At 39.1% G+C, this 26,041-nt stretch overlaps 1 protein-coding gene across 1 annotated transcript; it reads left to right on the forward strand.

Moving 5' to 3' along the window:
- Nucleotides 1–687: 687 nt before the first annotated feature.
- LOC139734434 (beta carbonic anhydrase 1-like) lies at nt 688–16,711 on the forward strand. Its single transcript, XM_071645219.1, has 5 exons — nt 688–944; nt 6,082–6,320; nt 12,292–12,534; nt 13,924–14,175; nt 16,337–16,711. The coding sequence occupies exons 2-5, from the start codon at nt 6,213–6,215 to the stop codon at nt 16,547–16,549; spliced, it is 816 nt and encodes a 271-aa protein (XP_071501320.1). The 5' UTR covers nt 688–944; nt 6,082–6,212; the 3' UTR covers nt 16,550–16,711.
- The last annotated feature ends 9,330 nt before the right edge of the window (nt 16,712–26,041 follow it).

The following is a 26,041-nucleotide window of genomic DNA, read 5'->3' on the forward strand; positions in this document are numbered from 1 at the left end:
ATTATAGTTGGAGATGAAATAAATCAACCTGAACTTGAACACACTGGAAGACATGCGAAAATACAGCACTTATAGCTGTTCACATTGTCCTGAATATTTATGTTTCTCACTTTATCATTTAATAAATTCTCCATGTTTCACAAGAGTGTGCACCTTTGATATCATAATCATATCATTTTGTTATACATCGTATATCTAAAAAAAAAAACAAACAAACATAGCTATTTCGTGTGTGAAAATTTAGTTAAAATTGAATTAAATTGTGTGTGACAGGGGGGAGATATACCCCGCTCATAACCTCTTCTCCGCCTGGTCTTAACTACCGGTAAGTACACAGTAAAATCGCACATGCGGAAACTGAGATGAAAGATACCACAATTTGTGGTAAATATTGCTTTTTCGGCTTTTTCTTACTCCTTGATTGATCGAAAATTTGACAACACCGCATTATTACTGATCTCCATCGACTGAGGGCGCTTTGCGTTTTTTCGTAAATCCACCATTCATGGGCGACCCCACGTTTCACACTTGTCACACCAACGAGTCCAGCAGCAAGCTAGCTCGGCTCCCAAGCTGCAGTGGAGCGAGACGAGTCCACCTCACACCGCCCGACGCTCGGCGGGCCGCGCCGGCCTAAGTTACGACGATGTGCGGTACTAGCCACAGGAGTGCAGCTACTGTAAACTAGCGATGCTTGGTATTCGCGCATGGACCGACTGTCAGGGCACTGTTAGCTGCATTGCTGATCGACCACAGCAAAACGAGGAACGAAAAACCGTAGCATGCTCTCTCTGTTCATACCAGCAGTAAATCCCCTTTTTATTACGCGCAGAAGTGTATAGTTATACATTTTAATCTACCAGTCTCATCAGCTCCTTCTCTACACTACAGCCGTTCACGTGCATCGCGATCACCGCGTCCCGATCCTGCGGAGCTGAAGCAGGGTGAGATTGTCGACCGCCTGGTCGCTGAAACTTGATTTCTTATTTGCTGAGAGGCGGATGGGTAATATTCCAAAGTGAGTTTGTTGACTCTGAGACGTAAACGTAAGATTAAAGATCCCTCCTGTTTTATTACATACACTTATACAGCATTATTATCAACAAACAGAAGTTTCTAGCGTGATGGATGAGCACTTCCAAAATCCAAACTGAAGTGAAAGATGTGCCTGTGGTGGTCAGCAAGGTTCAGACAAGCTGCTCAGAGTGACATGATGATGATGATGTGATGTGCTGTTGGATTTACTGTTATCTGGATAGCCTCCACCAAGGTGGATGTCTATGCTGGCATTTGTCTATATCTGTGACTTGTGTGAGTGAGAAACTCTATTTTATACAAAGGCAGGGAAGGTCAGAAATTGGTCACCAAACAAATGTCTTGAAGATTTAAGATTTTACTAGTGATTGTGGATCAATCACTGCACTGGTCCTCCCTACACCAATCTCTTTCTTGAAGAATGTGAAGTCGTTCACCTACCACGCACGTACACCAAGTTTTAGTGCGGATCTAACCGCACCAGCAACCCCAATCCGTAACAGCGCCTCGTGCCGAGGTTAGGTAGGATCATGTACAGCTACAGGTTACAACCTGAAGGAACAACCGAAAGTCTCGACTACCTACTACTTCAGTATACTGATGCTGATGCTGATGTTGATGTCTAGAATTGTAGAGCAGTTGAGCTGTTGCAAGTTCTATGCACAACATCCATTCCCTTTCATATTCTACCAAATTAATTCTGCAGTACGGTACAGTCTTTTTTACTTTTGGGTCTGCACAAAGTACGTCTTGGTGCCTCTGGTTACTGTATTTACACTCGGCTCAGACCATAATATAATATCTAATGCTCCATCATTAGACAACTTTTCAGCTAAGAAGGATGGTGTAGGCCTAACTCCGGGGCGCTCCTTGTATACAGTTATAATTTCTGTGGGAGCTGTACGCTTCAGGTTCAGTGTTCGGGCTGTGTTTCGCAGTTAGTGTACAGGCCTAGTTTAGGTAGAGACAGGAATTCAAGTTTTTACTTTAGATTGCTTGATGATTATAAACCACAAATATGAAGCTTATACTAGTGGTGGGCTATACAGGGGGTAAAAAAGGGTCATGTTTCGAAATCCTTAGGGTCCTTGCTTATTTGAAGCAGCTTATCATACTGAGCATTTTGACACCTTTCATTAAGAAATCGGTCGAAAAATGAGATGGAGTCGGCCAAAAAAGTGATTTGGGGGGGGGGGGGCCCAAAATTACTGTCACGCGTCGGTCAAAATATAGTGAAAAAATTATAAATTCACTATCCAAAGGAGTATGAAGCTGATTTAAGTATCCAGATATATGTTTTTGAGGTCAAGAAATTGATTGCAAATGTCAAAAACCCTTAATATACTGTAGAAAGCATTCAAATTCTCAAATTTGCTCTTTTATTGGGGGGGGGGGGGGCATAGGGCTAAATTTTGGCCCATCTCTGGTATTCCAGTCACCCAAAGTATGCACTTTGCCATCTTCCAAAATTTTGTAGTCACAGGTATATGTGATGAAAATGATAGAAACACTAGTAAATATAGGAAGGGTACCTTATGCTCTTTCAAGCTATCCAAATTTTGAAAAATGAAAAAATCTTTTAAAACACTGCTTTCACAAGTGCAACAGTTACACTAAGACACCTCATACTGGTATTAAAAAATACTGCATTTAAGTTCCATTCATTAACAAACTTGCATATCTCTGCTTGCCATAATGATGTGATTATTCTCCTCTCTACTCGATAGAATGATTGGAACAGGGAATCAACAAAGTTATTGTGTGGTAATTGTGAACCACAAATATCTTGGTACACTTTCGAGGTTCCATGTTCCCATGCAACAGGTATAATTTGCTGGACATTTACAGTCTGTGTGTCATGTCGCTTTGGGTATCTCCAACTTACCGATTATCAGGATCACAACACTTTCAAGATGTACTACCACACGTGTATGTATGTGCCCTTTCCATTGTCATTTTTGCATATGCTGAGGTACCACTGTCTGACATTATTAACATCCCAAATAATGGCACAAGGTTCAATTCATTGACCGCAATATCTGGTTCAGCAGCATCACTTGCAACTTCGACTTTGAAGGTGCTTGTTGAACCTTGGCGATATTCAGAATCAGTTGCATATCCTCTTTCATGGGCATGTCTGGCAATGCACGGATTGTGGCTGACTCTGAAGTATTGTAGGAATGAGAGTCAGACGATTTCCAGGTCTGTTACTGAAATCTAGTTAAAGGGAATGTAAACCCAAAGAACAATGTGGATTGAGTGAAAGCAGGAACATTTGTAGAACACATCAGTGAAAGTTTGAGGAAAATCGGGCAATCGGTGCAAAAGTTATGAATTTTTGAAGTTTTGGTGTTGGAACTGCTGGGTAAGGAGTCTACTAGAGGTTATGACGTATGAGTGGACTACAATATAAAGAAAATATAAAGGAAATTCAATAAAAATTCATTTTTCATGAAAATTACACATTCCATCAACTTGATACTGACATATGTTAGGGGTAGCACTTATTCCCCCTGCTTTCTGAAAGCGGTTAGTCAAGTTCTCTTTCATTTTGCTAGAAAAGTGAATCTTTGTGGAATTCCTTTCATATTTTCTTTATATTGTAGTCCACTCATACGTCATAACCTCTAGTAGTCTCCTCATCCAGCGGTTCCAACACCAAAACTTCAAAAATTCATAACTTTTGCATCGATTGTCCAATTTTCCTCAAACTTTCACTGATGTGTTCTACTAATGTTAATGCTTTCACTCAATCCACATTGCTCTTTGGGTTTGCGTTCCCTTTAAGTTTGTAGAAGTGAGATCATGCATGGAAATCCCCTATATTGAAAAGTGTGCCTTCTGTATGACACTCCAGTTTGAATACATGAGCAGGATGCGGATCTTGCTGCCAGCTTGTCAAACTTTGCAAGATCTCTCTCGCAATCCAAATTGTTAGTTTGTAGACCTTCAAGCTCCTCATCATGTAGAGTATCGAGAGATGTTACACAGAGACTCCAACTCTCCCGTTTTCGACGGGAGATCTCCCGCCGAAAACCCATATTTGCAAGATCTCCCGTTCTCCCGTTTGAGATTTAATTTCTCCCGTCCTAGCTTTTTGTCTCCCGTTGGAAAGGATTTCTTACTTATTTCTATCGTATGTTAAAAAAATAAGCCTTAGATAACACCAGAGAGCATCTAGAACCGTGGGAATTTCGCGCTTCGCACACATCAAGTTGGAGTCTCCCGTTTGCTAAGGGTTTCAGGCGGGAGAATCTCCAGATCAGAAGGTGCTTGGGGTTGGAGTCTCTGGTTACATGCGGTGTAAGATCAAACTGTGCCCCAAATCTATATTCGCAACCTTGTTGCAATGCAACACAGCCACAGCATTTGTACAGTACAGTACTGTAATGTAGGAGATGTTTCTCAACAGCTAATGTTGGTTCTTCTGGTTGAAATAACTAGAAGATCACATGTAACCCTGTGAGAGTATTCACTTTCTGAGCTGCTAGATCTCTGTGAAGAAGTGGAAGAATTTGAACAGGTTCTACATGAGTTGCCTTCTCCATGTTGAGAAATAGTGGCATACATTGTAGGGAAACCAAGTCCACAGAATTTGGTTACTGCAACAGATTCTTCATTGTGGAGATTCTTTGAAACAGAATCTGTTATCAGCTTCTGAAAGCCTGTGTAGTTGTTCAACCTACAACCTTGTGATGTTCTGCCTTCTTTCATGTTGTCATGTGATAGAGGATGAAGACGGAAAGATAGTCCACTGCTGAAACTCTGCTGAAGTTAACAAGGGATGTCCACTCTCCCTTTGATATTATCAGGGAAAGTAATGTTGAATTATTTTCTTTGCAACTTGTGATCATAATCTGCAGTCTACACATTTGAGATGGGTCATTTATGGACAGAAAATACAATGAAACTTAGTCTACCCCACCACTAACCCCCCCCCCCCCCCCCCCCCGCTAAAAAAGAAAATTTGAATGCTACAGCAGATTACGGCTTCAAAACACATTTGCAATCAGTTTCTTGACCTCAATTCTACTGTTGTTTACCCATTATCATCAAATTTTAAATCTGTGACAACAATTGGAAGATGTTAGGTGCATGTTAGGTGACTGGAATAATGGAGATGGGCCGAAACTTAGCCCCACCCACCCCCCCCCCCAAAAAAAAGCAAAATTTGAGAATTTGAATGCTTTCTGTAGTATATTGAGGGTTTCTGACATTTGCAATCAATTCCTTGTCCTCAAAAACATATATCTGGACACTTAAATCATCTTCATACTCCTTTGGATTGTGAATTTATTATTTTTCATTATATTTTGACCGACGCACGACAGTAATTTTGGCCCCCACCCCCAAATTAGTTTTTTGGCCGACTCCATCTCATTTTTCGACCGATTTCTTAATGAAAGGTGTCAAAATGCTCAGTATGATAAGCTGCTTCAAATAAGCAGGGACCCTAAGGATTTTGAAACATCACCCATTTATAGCCCACCACTACTTATACCAAAGAGCACAAAATTCTAAGAGGAATTCAAAATGTATGTGATAAAACTTGGTCTTGAAATGACTGAGGTATCCAAAAGCAAAGTGGTCTTAATAAAACAGGTAAGACCCACCTTTTATTAGGACCATTTTGTTTACTTTCTTTGTTGATATCTCAGCCATTACCAATTTGATGAAATAAACTTTTAATTCCTCTTAGAATTGTATGGTCTTGGGGTTTCTTATTATCTAGTATAAAACATTAAAATCTGAATTCCCATGTCAACCAAAACCGTACCATCCCTTTAAGATTTGAATTTTTCTGTTTTAAAAAGTCATGTTTAAAACAAAAAGTTATGTCACTGTAAGATGACACAAATGTGTCCATCAGCTGTAGTGTTATGTAATGAGAAAGATTTTGAGGAAGTGTCGTGTGTCAGGACAAAATTCCATTCTTGTTAACCAGATGGAGACAGATGCTGTATGAATTCATATTTCCTTTTCTGAAGAGTTGTTGCTTTTAAATCTTTTATTGTTATTTTGTAACTTCTTGATGTTGGAATGCAGAACTTTGGATCAGCTGAAAGAGTTTTGAGAGATACACAGCGAGTTCAGCTACTGTAAGTGGGCGTTGACGGTGCAGACTCATTCCAACCTTACATCACTCGGTCGCCGACTGCGTTTCTGACGTTTGCAAGATGCAGCAGGGAGGGATGCTTGCTCTACGAAGACTCCTCCAAGTTGGGAGGCAGCCCATCTGTCAGCAGATGTTGATTCAGAGGAGAAACATCTTCCAGTCAAAACCTGTAAGTAGCTCTTGCTTGGGTTGACTAAGAATTTCAAAACAAGAGTAAAGATATAAAGTGATGATACTAGTTAACTTGTCATCTTTTTGGGAGGTGCGGGGGAGGGGTTGTTTCATATAGAGGTTGGTGGCTAGTTATTATGTCACAATTGACTTTTTAGGGGCATGATGTGCTTGTATTCACCTGGTTTGCCGTTTCCTACCCACTGTCATGGCCATGGTAATTGCAAGCATTAAAAAATTTGACAAGTTGAATATTAACATCATACAGGGTAAAATGCCTACATTTTGTCTGAAAGTTTTTTGTGACTTTAGATGTGATGGAAATATTTGTGATTTACATACAGGTATGAATCTATTTTTTATAAGGCTGGAATGAGAGAAAACATGATGCTTTCCTTGCAAAATACTCATTTCTCTTTAAATGAAAATTGTTTGCAGTGACCATAAAGTGTAATCCTGTGCTGTCTTTGGAAGTCAGCTCTGACCCTTTTAATTTGCGGTGGCTTGGCACTTTAATATAGTTTTTAACTTGCCAAGCCTTTTCAACAGCATTCAGTACTCATAACTCCATCCAAACCTGTACCAGAACTTTGTACAGTTAGCAAGTCCACTCGAGTGTAGCAATGTGCCTCAGTCCAACAGAAAGGCCATTGTGACACAATAGAGATCATGGGAATTTAATAGGTAATCTGCATTCATCACCACTTAATTAGTTTCCAGACATTTGTGCCAGTCAGCAAACAAAGTGCAGTAAGGGTTAAAGGCATAATTTACCATTTGCAGATGAAACAAAAACCCAGCATTAGTGCTTTAAAATAGTTCTAAAATGTGAGTTAGGGATAGAAACAACCACTGTAAAAATTTGAATCCATATAATCAATGTTGAGTGTTGTTAAATACACAAAATGTGAACAATAGTTATAATAAAAATGTTTCCAGACTAAACCGTGTACCGTTATGGTTTATTGAGAAAAACACTGATTGGCTCCTTATATTTTAGGCTTTATTGTGAAAATCACATGGTAGGATGTTTTGTGATACAACAGACCTACACATATCCATCAAATTTGATATCTTGAACATTTTTGTTTAAATCCCTGCTCCCAAAGGTAAACTGGACCTTTAATAGATTACTTTGTAAGTACTGTCAATTAGAGATAAAAAATGTTTACAGATCCAATATGTAAATTGAAGGAAAGGGACTTCAAAAAAAAAAACTTAAAAAACTTAGCCGTAGACATCTACATTGTACAATTCTGTAGCTTTCTTATTGTTGGTCCACTTGAAACCCTCGCCATTCTGTTCACCCCCCTTTCACTTCATTCCTGAGATGCAACTTGAACATGGTGTGGACTGGCTCTTTGGCTGTTAAAAGGTGACAGTCACAAGTAAAGTAGCCAATGACATTAGTTGGCTGGTCTGTTATCATGTTGTTCTTTGCAAGTGTGGTGCATCCTTTAACAGTGTTTCATAACATTTCACAAGATAGATACTTTGAGAAATCATGTAAATTAAGAGAAATGCCCTATACAGATAAATTGTGTTGTAAATGTTGTTGTTGCTAAACGTTTCACTTCAGTTCAAAGGATATCAAAGGACAAAAATGTACGCTTGGAACATGTTTGTTTACAAGTTTATTTGTTTTACTATTTTGGCTGTGCAATTGACATCAGCCCTGGTTGTGTTTCCAAGCAAAAGTCTGAGTTTTTCACTTCACCCTGTAGCTTCTAGCAGACAATTATAATACGACAAGAGTTGCAGATACTTACTGGTATTTGTACTGGGGAAAGAAAGTGTAGTCTACTGTGCAATGCCTACATTTAGGTACCATCATATAATATGGGACCTGGAGGCTCACAGCTTATGCTCTCCATACTCTGTGGGCTTTCAGGTTTAGATCAAGTTTCTTTGATTGTGAAAACCAACATTTCAGGAAACTTGAGACCCATTAGCATCCCAAGAAAGAGTTGCACATATCAGATATACTGTAATTAATGTAAAGATATTGTAACATTAATCTTTCCTTCAGTCTCTATAAGATATTTACCTCTGCCAAGGAAAGAAGTTGGGTTTTTTCATTGGAGTTGGTTTGTTTGTTTGTCTGTGTGCAAATTAACTCATAAAGTTGTGAATGTATTTGAATAAAACTTGCAGTAAACATTGATAATGACACCAGAAAGAGATGATTGAATTTTGGTAGTGATCAAGGAATTTATGGATTTTTCATCTTTTGGCAGATAAGGTCAATGAACGTGGCAGTTCAAGCTGCGCGTATTTGAAGTTTGCATGTCACACGCTCCGACACGCTCTAAAGCGCGTGCTGTGCTCAGGCGAGGCGCAGCGTAGCTGGAAGCTGATGACGTAAACAAAGGATTTCTACATCAATTGAGATACCAGGTGATTTTCAGCATGCATGTATGGGTGGAAATGAACTGCTTGGCAAAAGTCTGCGCTCTCTAGGAGCTTTTCTGGTTCAAGATTTTTTTTTGTATTGATGTCACTCACATGAAAATTATAAATCATCATACTATTTAATGATGAATTTGCATTTCATGGCAACAGAGTCAGATCATTGCCATTTGAACCACAATGAATCTCCAGGGATTTTCAGATCTCCCAACCATTCTGAATTTTGGGGAAAGAATCTGAGTTTTGACCATTCCCATGTCTTGTTTTAATATAGGAGTTCCTATTTTTTTTTTTTTTTTTTACCACACACTCATATGGAAACTACTCTTTCTTGCCTACTTTTGTTGAGCCAAATCATCCCTATTTTTCAGTCAGAGGTTTAAATTAGGGGTTGGGATTTTGTTTCATTCCAGTAGTCCAACAATTCCATTGATTTTACAGCCCCTATGAGTTAGACAGGTCATTATAAGTATATTAATTACAACAGGGCACATTATGTACATCAAACAATCAGAAATCATAGAATGTTCCAATTTGTGGTAGGAGCACCGTGCAGAAAGTGTGAATGTGGTGCATAAAATTCTGCAAAGGACACTGGTTTCTTTCATTTGCGCTATGACTTGACACCTTAGTTTAAAAAGAAAGAATAAATTCAGGCGTAGTTGCGTATTTCTTGATCTGATGATAAAAAGCTTAGATACACTATGTATGCACAATGCAACAGAGAGCTTTTCTGCTTGCTTAATGAAGGCTAACAAGAAATAAGTCATGCGGGTGTCCAAACAAAAAAAAAACTTTACAAGAGTAAAATTCTCATTGTGGCAGATTAGGCTTGGTCATACAGCCAAGATGGAATAGAGACTCATCTCTGTGTGATGCACTGTTACACTACATATACAGCTGTCAATGATACGCTTGACTTGTAATAGTAACAGTGAAATTCACATGCTACTGTATGTGCAAGGCAGTTTCATTTTGTGAGGATGTACAAGTAGCAGTACTGAAAGTGTATGTTGTACATGTGTGTGTGTGTTTAAGTGTCTGGATTTCTTTCACTTGGAAGCACTGGTATGTGCCGTAAATGCAAGCTACTGTAAACGTCGATATTTTCGCATTATTAATATTTTGCACTGAGTAATCAAAAACATGGGTTGTTGAATTCGCACTGCGCAATTGTCAACCCATTCACTATGTGTAGAGAAAATTGTGGAGATATTTTTGAGGGTTTCAGAATTTGCGCTAGCCAGAAGTAGCGTAGCGTGAAATACGCAAAAATGAATATACAGTACGTATTATGGGACCAACACCATTAAATCCCTTCTGAGGGATGACACAGTGATATAAACAAATTGCCTAGCCTAGGGGTAAAGCTGCTGCTTTTGGCTTGAACCAGGTACCTCATAATTGAGAATCCAAGACTTTATCCACAGAGCCATAACAACTGCAGCACAAAAATGTTTAGTATAAATTTTCGTATGCCATCATGAATGAAGAGAAGTGAAAATATTTTTGAAATATAATGAGTAGCTAAAGTTTTAGAGAGATCGAAGAAATTCTGAATGCTTGTAGATTTACATAAATTTATTTAAGATCTGTGAATTATTGTGAACATGTTCAAGTTTGTATTTTGGTCAATAGAACATTGGGAGAGATAATGAGAAAAAAAAATCAGAGTAAGTTTAATCAACTTGGCATTTCGCTCATTATACATGTAAATGATACTTCTGGTGTGACTTGAATTTCTGAAAAGGAAGCATCCATTTAAGATGGGTTCCCACTGTAGATCAGATCAACCGATTGAGCCCGACCAACACATTTAGGCCTGGTCGGGCTCGCTCGGCAAGGGCAATCAGGGGCGGTCGGGGGCAGTCTGGGCCAATCTACCCTGATCGGCATTGATCTGGTTTCCTACACGACAATTTTTGACATGTAAAAAGATATCATGTACAAAATCTGTAGGAAGCTGGACCACTGCCAATCGAGGTAGATCGACCCTGATCGCTCCTGCACATATGCTACACAGGTGCAGTAAAAACAGCAACAAGATTTTGTACTGGGACAGGAAAGAGGTATCTAGGATGTGGTATACATGTAGTGAGATAGTACTAACTACAATTATACAATGTATGTGAATACATGTGTGAACTTATTTCGCGGGATCAGTCTATACTCTATTGACCCCTTGTTGTGCAGTCATCAGTATAAGCCTGTTTGGTTTCAAACACCATAACTTCTGTCAGCTGTAAAAAAGGGGATTCCAAAATAACAAGAAAAGATTATTCAGTGGTTTATGCAATAAGTCAGTTACATTGCTATGTCAGTACATAAATCAACTATTGTTGGGCATATGGAAGCCACTCAGTTGTGGCTGACATCTAGATAGACAACAACACACACACAAAAAGAAAAAACCCAGTGCCCAAACTGAACAGGTCTATAGGTAGTGATACTGAGTATGTCCCAGAGGATATGTTTCTGTGTGTGTGCGTGTGTGTGTGTCTGTGTGTGTTCTAGTGTAGCAAGGGTTGCTCTCAAGGGAAATTTTTATATAAGTGAGACAGCACATGTTCTTCTGTCATTTGGCATAGACATCAGAGTACATTGAACCCCTGATGATTAGTTGAAAGAAGGGTAGGCAGTTTTCCAAGTCATTCTAGTGATTTGATTTCCATTCATGTATATGTATGGATACACACAGACACGATTTGGCTTTGTAAACAGAACTTCAGTAACAGGAAATATATTTAACCCGTTCCTCCTTCAATTCGGTGAGAGCCTTCAATGCCCTCAAACAAGATATGATTCTTTTTGATAGAGCGTGTGCTGATGGGCATGCAAACTCTTCTGTTATACACTATAAGCCACCCAGACGGGGTCTGTGAAAGTCAAAATCCAGTGATATCATGCAAGTTTTATGGCAAAACAATGGCATTGCTATGTTCGAAAACAAAGATTCACACAGTTTTTATGTATGCATAAAAACAGGACAAAATGATTACAATGTCATATCTTCATACAAGTTTTATGGCAAAACAATGGCATTGCTATGTTCGAAAACAAAGATTCACACAGTTTTTATGTATACATAAAAACAGGACAAAATGACATTGATAAAGAAAAACAGAGCAGATCCTACAGAAATGCAACAGATATTGATAAAACAAATTCTAATATTTCAAATGCAAATACTCTTGTCTACAGTCATGGAACCTGGTATGATACGAGGTTCCCAATATATAAATTGACATCATGATCATGGGCATACCAGGTTCCCATAATGCAAAGGAACAGGTTAAATGTTTTGGGTGTAAAGCAGGTTGTATAAAATACGGGACTGTCATGTTTTTGTTCAAATTGCAATGCTACACTTTATTTAGTCCAGACTTTGGATGGTACATGAACTGTTATACATTATGATTTTAGAGAGAACTATGCCACCTTTAAAGCACACTGCATCTCAGGCGTAAGAGCATAAAATTTGAACAGTCAAATCTTTGCAGAGCTCTTAAACAAGAGTAAATTATTGTTGTTTTTTCCCCATCATCCTATTGCTGTTGTAGCCTCTGGCAGTACTGGTCACATGCATGGACGGGCGTCTGCTGCCCTCACGTCTCTTCAAGGCCGAGATCGGAGAGCTCTTCATCGTCCGTAACCCGGGAAACTTCGTGCCCCACTCTTGCACTTGCAGCCCGACACCTGAGGGGGGCAGGGCCTGCCCCAGTGGGGAGATGGCAGGGCTGCAGCTGGCTGTACAGAAGATGGCCGTTCCAGAGATTATTGTGTGCGGCCATGCGGATTGCAAGGTGAGTTCATGTGATCAAAAAATAGGTCCAAGAATGTCTGCAGTTTGACTGGTTAGTTGGTTGGAGTCTCTGAAGTCTACGTTTGCTAATCCACAAGATCAGACCGCCCTTTGTATGTACCGGTAATGGCAAGATGGTTTTAACAATATCTGCTTGGTGGGGCAGTGAGGTAGCTTAGTTGGGAGTGTATCTGCTGTGTAATCATATGACTCGGGTTCGTAACCCATGGAGTTTTGCTGAGCATTCACCTTATAGTAAGAAACATAATACCCTGTTCCCAGGATAGGACTTTAAATTAAGGTCCTGTGTGTGAGAGAGTTACAACAACAACCCACACATATAACATCTTCTTTATTCATTGTTATAGAACAGGGTGCATGACATAGTGGAGTGGTCTGCCCCAAATACCCACATGATGATTTTTTTTCTTTAGTGTGTGTATGTTTGCTGTGTCATTACGATGTATTTGTCCTCATTTGCAGACCTGGGGGTTATTCTCACAAACAAAATGTTATCAACAGTTTGATTCTGTGAGGTTTTAAGAGTAGCCCTTCTCTTCCTTCCTAACAGTGCACACATTAACACACATACCATGTACATGTGCATTATGTGCCCTGCTTCCCTTCCATTTGGTAAGGTCAGTAGTTTGGTTTCTGTCTTAAAGGTATGGTATAGTATTGGTTAAAGTGAGAATTCAGCTTTTAAGATTTTTATGAGATACTTCTAAACCACTTTATGAAATGTTAAAAAACATATGATTCTAAGAGGAATTTTATATCCAAAATATGTTGGAAACCTGAAATTTCATCTCAACCAAAACTGTTTAATGTGACTGAAAACTACGGAAATTGTTACCTCACATGCATTGCATGTAATGACTCATCAGTAATCACTATTTTGTTTATCACAGCCTTCTAAGACTTGATGTGATGATTTACTGCGCCTTGCCATACTCACCTATCCTAAATTCACAATTGCTATTTGTTACCCTCAACGCAAATAGCCACCGATAAATATCACACATTTTTCCTTTAAGCCCCTGTATTACAAGTCAGGAAACCCTGCCAGGAGCCTACAATTTGTATAATAAGTGGCACTCTCACTGCCTCCTTCCTCTTTTGTTACCGAATGTTCGTTACGTGAGCACCGGTAGAAAATAAACTTGTGAATCTTAACGCATTGCTTGGAAATACAATCAATGCAGCCATTACTTCTCCACTCGCAAAAGATGTCAGAAAAACAGAAAAACTGACAAAGGTGAAGCCGAACAGTAAGCTATCCTCGATGAAGGGAGAGTTGATGGGTAAGTATGGCTTCGCTAGTAAATAGACATTCACTATTGACTATTTTTGTATTAAATGGATTTTCACTTTAAACCCTAATCTTCAGGCAGCTGAAGCTCTTAAACACCTCCATGTCGCCAAGCCGACTGGTAGCCCTGGCTCTGGGTCTCAACACTCCCTGGACCTGGTGAACAACTGGCTGCACACACACGGCTCCACTTCCCTCGACAAGTACCACAGACACATGGAGCGCCCCGACGAGGCGATAGAGTTCGAAGGGGGCGGGAAGAAAGGCGCCCCGATATCAGCCGTCATTGAAAATGATGGAAAAGTCAGCAACACAGACAGATTAGCTCAGGTATGTGATACACTACAGTGGAAAATGTAAATCCATAAAGAGGTGTCATGGTTGGGATGTTAATGGTATTGTAAATTACCATTAAAGGAATAATATTATTAATGTTTTGTTCATAGAGAGTACTGAAGTTTCCAATGATTTGTTCATACGTATTTTATATTACTGGTATATGTAATTAAGATCTTGATCAAATTGAAGCTATTTCTTTATGCATGCCATAAAGGTTTAAAGGCTATTATTTCTTGGGGGTGTCATTTATATTTTCAGTAGAAATGAAGCATGACAACATCAAGTGGCATATTGCTTTGACTTTTTTATACCCCCGCCAAACGAAGTTTGAAGGGGGTATATAGGAATCAGCGGACGGTCGGGCGGTCGGTCGGGCGGTCGGTCGGGCGGTCGGTCGGGCGGTCGGGCGGTCGGTCCGTTGCAAATCTTACGTTGCGAACTACTTCCTCAGTTTTCAACCGATTGCCATAAAACTTGGCACAGATGTGTGCCTTGGGTTGTAGATGTGCAAGACATATTTTTTGACAGTACCCAAAAGTACGTTGCCATGGTAACGGCATATTATGGGCAAAAATGGGTACAAATCTTGCGTCGCGAACTCCTCCCACAGTTTTTGATCAATTTTTATGAAATTAGGTACAGATGTTCATCTGAATATGTTAATGTGCAAGACACATATTTCCGCAGTGGCAAAAAGTGCGTTGCCATGGTAACGGCATGTTATTGGTAAAATATAGGGCAAAATGCTTCATGGCAAAACTGCTTCATCAGTGTTCTTCCAATTCTCATGGAATTCATATTGAATGTTTGTCTTAGGATATAGGTCAGCATGACACATTTCTTGACAGTGACAAAAAGTATGTTACCATGGTAACAGCTCACATATTATGAGCCAAAATGATGGAAAATTTTGTGTTGCAAACTACTTCCTCATTTTTGCCCAATTTCCATGAAACTTGGTACAGATGTGTGCCTTTGGTTGTAGATGTGCAAGACGCATTTTTTGACAGTACCCGAAAGTACATTGCCATGGTAACGGCATATTAATGGCAGAAGATCAAGGAAAGATCTTGCGGATTTAACTACTTCCTCAGTTTTTTGACCAAAGCTTATGAAATGTGGCACACACCTTGATCTTGGTGGGAAGATGTGGAAGACATATTTTTCGGACGTGTCGGAAGCTGCGTTGCCATGGTAACGGCATATAAATGGCAGAAGATCAAGGAAAGATCTTGCGGATTGAACTACTTCTTCTGTATTCGACTGAAGCTCATGAAATGTGGCACACACATTGGTCTTGGTGGGAAGATGTGCAAGACATATTTTTTGGACGTGTCGGAAGCTGCGTTGCCATGGTAACAGCATATTAATGGCGGAAGATCAAGGAAAGATCTTGTGGATTGAACTACTTCCTCAGTTTTTGACAAAAGCTTATGAAATGTGGCACACACAATAACCTTGGTGGGAAGATGTGCAAGACATATTTTTCGGACGTGTCGGAAGCTGCGTTGCCATGGTAACGGCATTTAAATGGCAGAAGATCAAGGAAAGATCATTCCTTGGGTAAGACTGTCGTCACGGGACGGGGGTATTAATCGCCTTAAGTGATATTTCTAGTTGTTTTTTTTTGGGGGGGGGATGAGGGGAAGCTCCTGTAATGCTCTGGCTTCAATATGCAAAATGGTGAATTCAGGGTGCTCTGCTCATGGGAGCTGAAGAAGCTACCAGTATATTAGTAAATGGTTCTTGCTACATATTTGACTGTATGACAGTGTACCAGAAGTAGGCAGACACTTACAGGTTGTGACGGTACTGCCCTCATTGGTCCGTCCCATGCAGGGTTAAAGGTCACCAAAACCATATTATAAACATTTGCAAGAATACGCCTGTTTACACAGTACCTCAACATTCGATAGAGTTTTTCCAAAGACATGACATAAAATTACGTAGTTGGTTGATCACTTTATCCTGTGTACACCCACCATGAGCTAACTGATTTATGTTTTTCTTAGAATTTGCTGTAACATACACTGGGCACATGTATTTTTGTTGAGCTCTTTGAAAAAGATGGGCATTGTGTTTTGATGACATCTTTTGAATACAGCAGCACCTGAAACAAGTTTGTTCTCGATTTTCCATTTCACTTGCCCAGATTAATGTCCTGCAGCAGCTGGAGCACCTGCAATCCTATGACTTCATCCGCACCCGCCTGGAGACCGGGCAGATCCGGCTGCACGCCACCTACTACAACCTCCTCAACGGCGACATGTTCGTCTTTAACCGGGCGGAACGCCGCTTTGTTCTCCTACCCACGGCTGACATCAACAGCCTCTCGCACTATATCTCCGTTCTCAAGGACAGTTAGCCCAGTCCAGGTCACACTCTGGGGGCCTATTACGCAAAACTCGACTGGCGATAGAACATAAGTCGAAAATCAAACCTAATGTAAGATCAAATATAAATCATGTCGCATACAAATTGTTTGGATGAAACATGTTATGTTTCTTACTCTGAAGCACTTCGTTAAAGTCAGGTAGGCAGTTGAGAGTCACTAACTACTGTATACGCCTTATATTTAGTGAGTCTAATTTTTCGAGACTTCCCGACAATTTTGCGAGTTTAAAAACTCGCGATTGTAGAGTACAGTACTGAATGCAGAAATGTATGCGTGCACGTCTCATTCATGTCGGGATCAGAGTCAATATTTTCATGTATAGATAAATTCGCAAATAGCACCTGACGCGCAAAATTTGCAAAAATAAAGGCATGCAAAATATTTGACGTATACAGTACTTTACGTTTGATCTGATATGAAGGGATAAAGTCATCTTCAACTCTAGATACTGTGTTTGAAATCAAACTGCTCTCAATGCAATGGATTTCAAATTGAACATACAGATGTGGGTTTGATTTCTTGGACTTGTGTTTCATTTGAAAGTTTTATACTGCAGAGCCCTGGAATAATGGCATAAATCTTGGTTTCGTGTAACATTATTAGGAGATAAGAGGGAAGTTGGTAGTCTATCTGGTGGGAAATAGTGGAATTGTCTCAAAATCACTTTTTATGCCTCTGCCACAGTGTCACCGGAGGCATTATGTTTTTCGTGTGCTGGAGTAGTCCTCTACAAGTACGGCAGCTTGTAGTGGGTAAACACACCTGGGGGGTGTTTCATCAACGTTTGTTGGCACTGACAACTTGAATCACCGTAGTAACAGTCAGTGACCAGAGCATCTCAGCCAATCAAAACCAAGGATTTTGCTGAAATTGGTCAGCGCCACAAGCGTTGATGAAATACCCCCCAGGAGTACCCATTTCTTGTTTCAATGTGATGGTATTATTTGTATTAAGTCAAGAGCACTGCAAGTGAGAGAAAAATGAATAAAAACAGTTCTGACCATGGTCACTTTCATCCAGAAAGGCAACTAATTTTTTACTGTGCAAGAATGGTTGTCGCAAGTCCAGACACTCGAGAAAGCTGTAGTAGAGAAGTGTAAGCCAGGAAAATATTTGTAATCTATGAATGCAGTGCAACAAAGGTAATTATTACCACTGACAAATATTAAGATAATTATCACCAACAAAGGTAATTATCAATCTGTCCAGTTATCGAACTGTCCCAAATTGTCTGAGAACTACTATAGTTTTGAGACAATTTGGGACAGTTCCATAACTGGACGGATTGTGAGAAGGGAATGACCACTTGAGTGTTGGTCAGCTACCTCATGCATCCCATTTTACATTGTTTGTTTTGTGCATGAAATGTAACTTATTTCACCCATTCTTGGAATATTCTTTTATTTTTATAAACCTCTATGCGAGATTATCAATGATAGCATCGTTGCATCCATTGTGTGATAGTACAGTGAGTGTTGTTGACTCATTAGTGTGGATACATGTCAAAGAGCTCTTTGTTGAGTATTTACATGAACCTTGGAAATATATACTGCACAATAAACAAGAGAAAATTCGAATTTCCTGTCATTCCAGAACAGTAACTTCTCTACCTCAGAGAGATTCTTCTTTTCCCCCCAACAATAGTCATTTCATATGCATATTAAACCTTGTTATGACTGACAGAATGCGAGTGTGTGTAAGTTGTGCTACTCAATGCGAGTGGATATGCCCACAATACCATGTGTGATAAGAACTTGGCAAAAATGTGCATAGGGCTTATTTTTTTACAAAGTATGTCATGGAAATGTTATAACATGACATAGATTATATGTGTATATCATTGCAAAGTAATGTTTTACATATCGTCCATGTATACTGGACTTTGCTCGTTACCATTCTGTTCCATTATGTTTACACGTTATGTAGATCGACCGCATACTGTAAAACATGATATATTCGCGGCACGAAATTTTCGCGAATTGGAGCCGACGGCCTTTTTCGCGGCAAGAAATTTTTGCGAATTGCCTCTTGCGTTCAATGCATATAATGTAGATAAGAAATCTCGCGTGCATTTTAATTTCGCGAATCTTGGCGCTCGCGAAATTCGCGAAATTAAAATGCACGCGAACATTTCTCGTTTTACAGTAAGTGAATGTTTATTTTTGCAAAAAGAAAGAAAGAAAAAAGAATCTGTGGAGAGCAGAAGCAATTATCTTAAACTTGTTTGGAGGCACATACCAGCAGATAAGAGAGATTGATATATCTACTTGATATCACCTGTCAAAGGTTATATATTATTTGATTGATGTATTAAAATCCTCCTAGTGGTTATATGCAAATACATGATGTTGCTACACACCTCCTGATGGAAACACAGTGCACTCCTGTTATAACGAACACAGATATAACGAAATTCCGGTTACAACGAAGTAAAAATTCAGGCCGCAACATTATCCACTCTATGTATTTTCATCGGTTATTTGTTCAGTTATAACGAAATTTCGATATAATGAAAGAGAACAGTTGGTTCCGACGACTTCGTTATAACGGGAGTCCACTGTATAACAAAAGGATCACGCTCCCCATATTACTCTCCTGTCATATGTCAGGTGTATCTTTTAATGTTTTTCCAGTGTGGTATATATTAACAAACAAACAGCAAGCCATGAAATTCTTTATGGTATTGTGTATTGATACACGATGAAAGTGTACATTTCACCTCCGCAGTTGTGGCCAGTAAATTTTGCAATTGTGTGAAAAACCCTGTAGAGTTACTCATAGAAAGCATGGTCTCTGTGTGTGCAGGACTTGAGGGATTGCAGCACTTTCACACAGCAATAAAACATTACATGTGTCCTATGGTTATACAGTGCACTTCCGTTATAACGAAATTCCGGTTACAACAAAGTAAAGATTCAGGCTGCAACATTATCCACTCTTGTATTTTCATTGATTATTTGTTCAGTTATAACGAAATTTCAATATAATGAAAGAGAACAGTTGGTCCCGTCGACTTCGTTATAACGGGAGTCCACAGTGTAACAAAAGGATCACACTCCCCATGTTACTCTCCTGTCATGTGTCAGGTGTATCTTTTAATATTTTTCCATTGTGGTATATATTAACAAACAAACAGCAAGCCATGAAATTCTTTATGGTATTGTGTATTGATACACGATGAAAGTGTACATTTCACCTCCTCAGTTGTGGCCAGTAAATTTTGCAATTGTGTGAAAAACCCTGTAGCGTTACTCATAGAAAGCACAGACTTTGTGCAGGACTTGAGGGATTGCAGCATTACATTACATGTGTCCTGTGGTTATATTATGAGCACCAGTAGCCCAAGGCTTGCACAGCTGCAAAGCTTTGTGTTGAAATATTGAGATTAGATACGATATTGAATAACTTCAATTGAATAGTGAGGCTGTCCCAATATGAATTCATACTGAATGTATGAATATTCATGATGATGTTTTCATATTAGTGCCAGTGTACTGTAAAAGTGGATATTTTCGCGTGACTAATTTTTCGCGCTTGGCCAGGTCGGAAGAGTTTCGCGTGTTTTTAATTCCGCGGAATCAAGACATCACGCACAGGCACATATGGCAAGCAAAAATATTCGCGTGCTTTTATTTTCGCGCTAGTTTCTGGTTGCACGAAATGCGCGAAAATTTGAACACCGCGAAAATTTCCACTTTTACAGTATGTATACAAATAAACGATGTCTCCAGTGATTGTATAATCATGTATGCTCTTGGTGCATCATGATGGACAGTACTGTCTTAAAATTCATCCATGACAAATAAAACAAGAGGCTCTAACTAGGTTTTATCTCAGGATTATCTGCCAATCGCTTCCTGCTTCATAGTATTAACATGTCAATGGCTGTGACTTATTGTTCTGTGTGCTTTTTTGTTTTGTTTGTTATGCCTCCGCCACGAAGTGGTGCCGGAGGCATTATGTTTTCGGGTTGTCCGTCCGTCCGTCCGTCCGTCCGTCCGTCCGTCCGTCCTTCCGTCCGTCCGTAATGAATTTTGTGGACAAGGTAACTATCAAAACCTGTTGAGATATCCTAATGAAACTTGGCATGTATGTGTATTAGGGGGTGAAGTTGTGCCTATCAACTTTTGGGTGCACATGCTCAAGGTCAAAGGTCAACAGGTCAAGGTCAAATACATAAAATTTCACTATTTCCACCATATCTATTGAATGCCTAAAGATATTTTCTTGAAACTTAGTGTATACATGTATTATCCAATTGAAATTCTCTGGTGAAAGTTTGGGTCATGAGGTCAAAGGTCAGAGGTCAAAAAGTCAGGGTCAAATACATAAAATTTCACTATTTCCACCATATCTATTGAATGCCTGAAGATATTTTCTTGAAACTTAGTGTATACATGTATTACCCAATTAAGATTCTCTGGTGGAAGTTTGGGTCATGAGGTCAAAGGTCAAAGGTCAAAAGGTCAAGTAAAAATATTAAAACTTCTTTTTTTTCTCCGTACCTCGGAAAATTGTTCAAGGTATCTTCATGGAACATAGTATATACATGTACTGACTGGAAGTGATTATCTAGAGAATGTAGGGTTCATGGGGTCAAAGGTCAGGGGTCAAAGGTCAAGTGCAACACTTCAAAATTTTACTATTTCCCTCATATTTATGCAATGCCAGCAGGGTTATTTTTTTTTACACGTGGTGTATGCATGTGTAACCTAATAGAAATTCTCTGGAAAGTTTTTTTTTTTCTTCTTTTTTCATCGAAGGTCAAAAGGTCAAAGATCAAGTGAAAGTGCTGAACTAACTTTTTCCTCCATATCTCGAAAGTGGCTCAAGTTATCTTGAAACTTCGTACATATTATGCATGTTCTACCTGAAAGTGATTATCTTAGGAATTTTAGGGTCAAGGGCCAGATGAAAATGGTAACAATTTACTATTCAATTCAGAAATTGCACTTTTTCTCCACACCTGTACCTTGAAAATTACTCAATGCCTAAATGTATGAATGGGTCAAAGTCAAGTTAAAGTCCTTAAATCCCTAGATACATGCTCTCCTATTCATCCAATTAAACCTAGGTCAAGGAAGGTGAACATTCTACACATTTGTGACAAACTTGTCATTTCAATATTTTGCCAATTTTGTGAAAATGTAATCACACATTGTCCACATGTACTATCTAGACCTTTTGGGAAAATCATGCATTATGGCGGAGGCATACCAGTCGCCAAAGCGACATTTCTAGTTTTCTTTTGTTTTCTTTTGTTTTTGCACTTGTTCACGCTGTATTGAAAATGTAGTCAATAAGTGTCTTCCCCAAAATTAGGAACAGTAATCTTGCTCTTTCCAGTAATTGCAGCCAGGTACTAGTGGTAATGTGAAAATGCTGTCTGAAGTACGTGTGAGGAATTGTGATTTATAGGATTGGCATACTGTATCAAATACTCAGTCAGCTTCATGGTTTGCATTTTTCTATGACCTCATGAGTGCCCCCTTTCCAACGACTGTACACAGATCTTTATATTGTAGACGTGTGTGGTATTGTTTGTGAGTTGAGTGTGTTTTGCTGGTTGTGAGCTCTGGGAAATAACTGAACACTCCAAGCCAAGATAGTGAATCCATCTTTATGACTTACATTGTAGATGGATGTGATTGGTTTCAGATACGCTGTACATTCAGTCATCTTACTGTCAACCAAGCTGATTCTCTTTTTTGGGGGTGAAACTGCTGTAAAATCTCTGTATCTTTGCGACTACAAGTTTTGTACATATGGTTTTATTTGCATCCATATCTTTAAAATTCCAAATACAGTGGTTCAACTGTAATGGAACTTAGTCCTAGGGAGACACGGTCGCACTGAAGTACAAATGAATAGAAACTTTATTAGTCCTTGCTCTTGTGATGGACAAGCACTGTTCACTTTGTAGCCACTCAGTGAGAATAACATACATGTCATGTCTAAGTTTGTCACATAATTGTAATGTGATCTTGCACAGTACAGGAGTAATCTGTGATTGCATGCATGCGTATGTCTTATTGGAAAATGTGGCATGCGATAAATGCTTGTGGGCATGTTTTCCTAGACTAAGTACAACACCATGCCCAGTGACAAGAAACTTCTAGATCTGGATTTTTTTTTCATGGCTGAAGTTCTGTGTTTGTGTTTTGTTTTTTGTTTGTTTTTTGCATGTAGATCAGATTTACAGTTTCATGGGCAGAGTCTACACTGGCTGTAATGTAGAAGTCATCTAGATTTTATGAGTAAATTGAAATTTGTATCTCTGTGTTTTGTGGACACAGACATTTTTTCCATGTTGGATAACAATGCAGTACTGTGGCTTGCCGAGGAATGTTAATAACTGCCATTTTACATTCAGGACAAATCATACAAATCGGAAGTCAAACAGTAATGTCTTATGTCTCCATTATGTCAAGTTGCTGTTGTCCCCAACGAAAGCCATTCCATGCTATTAGCACCAGGAAATGACAAAAAAAAAGAAGATGTTCTGACTTTGTGTAAGTGTCGTGGAAAAGCTGGTATTGTACTGTTTATGCAATAATACATTGTGAATAGGTGTTTGAGCAATAATTGTAGATGTCCAAAAGTTGGTGTGGGCAATTGCTCTTGTATGCACAGATTTGTCTTATATGGATAGGGCTATATTGGATATGTCAAATGTAACTTCCCATGTCTATTTCTTGACAAATAAATATTGTATTGCCATGGTGAAAGAAGAAGATGATTATGAATTTCTGTTTGTGTGGAATACATGTGTATACGGTTTTTAAAGCAGATGTTGTATCATATATGCATGCTTTCAGAAAAATATATATATAGATATATATAGATATAGATATAGATATATATAAATCATATATATATATATATATATATATATATATGTATATATAAATATAGATATATAAATCATACATATATATATATATATACAGGGCTCGACACTAACGGTGGCCCAGGGCCACCAAAAGTGAAAGTCGGGCCACCAAATTTCAAAAAAGGGCAAATTTGGTGGCCCGCCTCGGGCCACCAAAATTTTTTGAAAAGTATGTCAATAAATTCGTAACTTTTTGCGCCAGAAATTAGCAGTTAAATTTGTTCAAAGGATGGATGAAGAGGACTGAATGAATGGCTGAGAGTGAGTGTTGCAAGTTTGTTGAAGTTTATTTATGAGTAGATATGTCCAACTTCTAATTCTTACTATCATAAATCTTAAATATTTGACTCATTTAAAAAAAGAAAGGACTTTAATGTTTTTTATTGGGTTTTTTTTTGGGACACCAAATTTTTCTCTCAGGCCACCAAAAATTTGAAATTTAGGATTTTGGTGGCCCCATCGGGCCACCAAACAAAAAAGTTAGTGTCGAGCCATGATATATATATATATATATATACATTAAATGGGTTAGTCAAATACTGGTTAGTGATTGGCTAAACAGAATCATCAAGAGGTACATTCATTATGTTCTCCCATGGGAAAACATTTTCACGTAACAAATGACAGAAGGCCTAGGACCACACGCGCACAGTGAATTTGGCTCTGCGCGAGTGCGGGCGTAGCGAGCGATTGAGTGCGTTGTTCTGCATGCTGGTGGTTGCAAAGATCGTACGCTGAATCTCTATGATCTTTGGTGGTTGACGTTGACGTATTTGACTAACCCATATAATATAACAGATGATGACTTTTGTTGTCGGGAACATGTACCAAACGTTCAACCCTCAGAGTTTGAAATGCTATTTCGGGAGGCTATATATAGAATTATAGTCATCATCTATATAATGTAGTCAGATGTACATGTATTAGATTTACATAATAGTACGAAGGGGGGGGGGGGGGTCAACAGCCTGAGATACCTATAAGTCTTTGAAATCATCTGTGACTTGATGTTTAAGCAGAAGTGCATCCTGATGTTATTTTGCTTTATATGAAAGCAGAATAATCAGTAAAAGTAGATCGGTGAAAATTTTGGGGAAAATCAGACACAAAAAAAAAGTTATGAACTGGCCAAGTTCAGCAAGTATTGCCAAATTGGCAACTGTGTGATGAAGGTGTTGAGTAGCTCTTCATTTGTTTTGTACACAAAATTCACTAATTTTCATTTTTCTTATAAGAATAAAAAATAAAGACCTATTCTTGGTAAATGATGAGAGCAATTTGTTTTTGAATGTCATCCTCAGCAGATAAGTCCTCTCTGTGCCAAAAGATTTGAGGAAAATGAAAATAAACAACAATATAGCATCGATCAGGAGTACTTCCCCATTAATCATGCAGTATACAAGTCTTTGGGTTATGTCGCAAAAATATTGTAACTGGTACGTGGTAGAAAGTGGCAAAAAGATAATGACAGTGAAGAATTAATGAAGTTAAGATGTACTTAAATGTACATTTGTACTTATTTTGGAACACTCTGTTACTAAATCCATGCAGTGGTATTCACCATTCTGCCACTATTTCAAATCTTACTGGAGTTATCTATTCACCCTGTCCTAAACTATGTTGCCACTTTGAAATAGAAACAGAGTAAAAGCAGATGTGAGGAAAGTTCATTAACCTCTGCCATAAGGTCAAAGAACTTTGCACACTTGCAGAAATGACTTGTTTGATCTTTCACTACCTCCATTTTCTGACTATCTCTCTTATCATTCTCTGCTATACAGAATAAATGTAGAATTTCACATTCATCACATGGTACTTATATCACACATTTTTAGCAAGCACATACACACGCAGAAAATCACTTCTTGAGTGTGAATTGTATCAACAATTTCCATTTCATGTTTAGAACAACACTGATGGTCAATGGTTCATGTTGTAAATTTAGATCACTGTTTTTCCTCAGTGTCGACTTTTTAAGCCATTGCAACAATGTTTTTAATAGCCTGGCAGGGTCTAGGGCAACCCCGGACCCTTCCCCTGGCCCTAATCCTAATCCTAATTCTGAACTTGATCCTAACCCTAACCCAAACTCCTAACCCTAAACCTAACCCTAACTCTAATCTTTACTCACTCTAACCTTACCACTAACTTGCCCGGATACGAGCCTTGGCTGTCAACCTTGTTTTCAACAAGGTGCCAGACCACGCCCCCATCCGGTCCACCGGTGTCTTGCGCGCGCCCACCCACCCAGTCCGATCGAGGCGCCTAGCGCAGCATGCCTAGTGCGTTGAAAGTTCATAGGCCTACCGTGTGTGCATGTGATCTCTGAAGTTTAATTAAATTATTATCCAGGCAATACTCTTGTCTCTACAGCGACAGGGCCACGGAGAGCTGTGTGCAGTCACCAACAAGCAACATTTCAGACGAAGATTTTCTTGACACGCCAAAACTCAGCTGAACGCCTGCAGTGTGAGGAGCTTGTTTTATAGGGAAAGATTCGATATAATACTAGGTCAGTAGGTGCACCACCTTCGACTCAGGCAGCACGGGGAATATCACACGGTTTTATC

This window comes from Diadema antillarum, unplaced genomic scaffold, assembly GCF_040938485.1.
Source record: "Diadema antillarum isolate AM-2024a unplaced genomic scaffold, OU_Dant_1.0 seq00000526_RagTag, whole genome shotgun sequence".
Classification (NCBI taxonomy): domain Eukaryota; kingdom Metazoa; phylum Echinodermata; class Echinoidea; order Diadematoida; family Diadematidae; genus Diadema; species Diadema antillarum.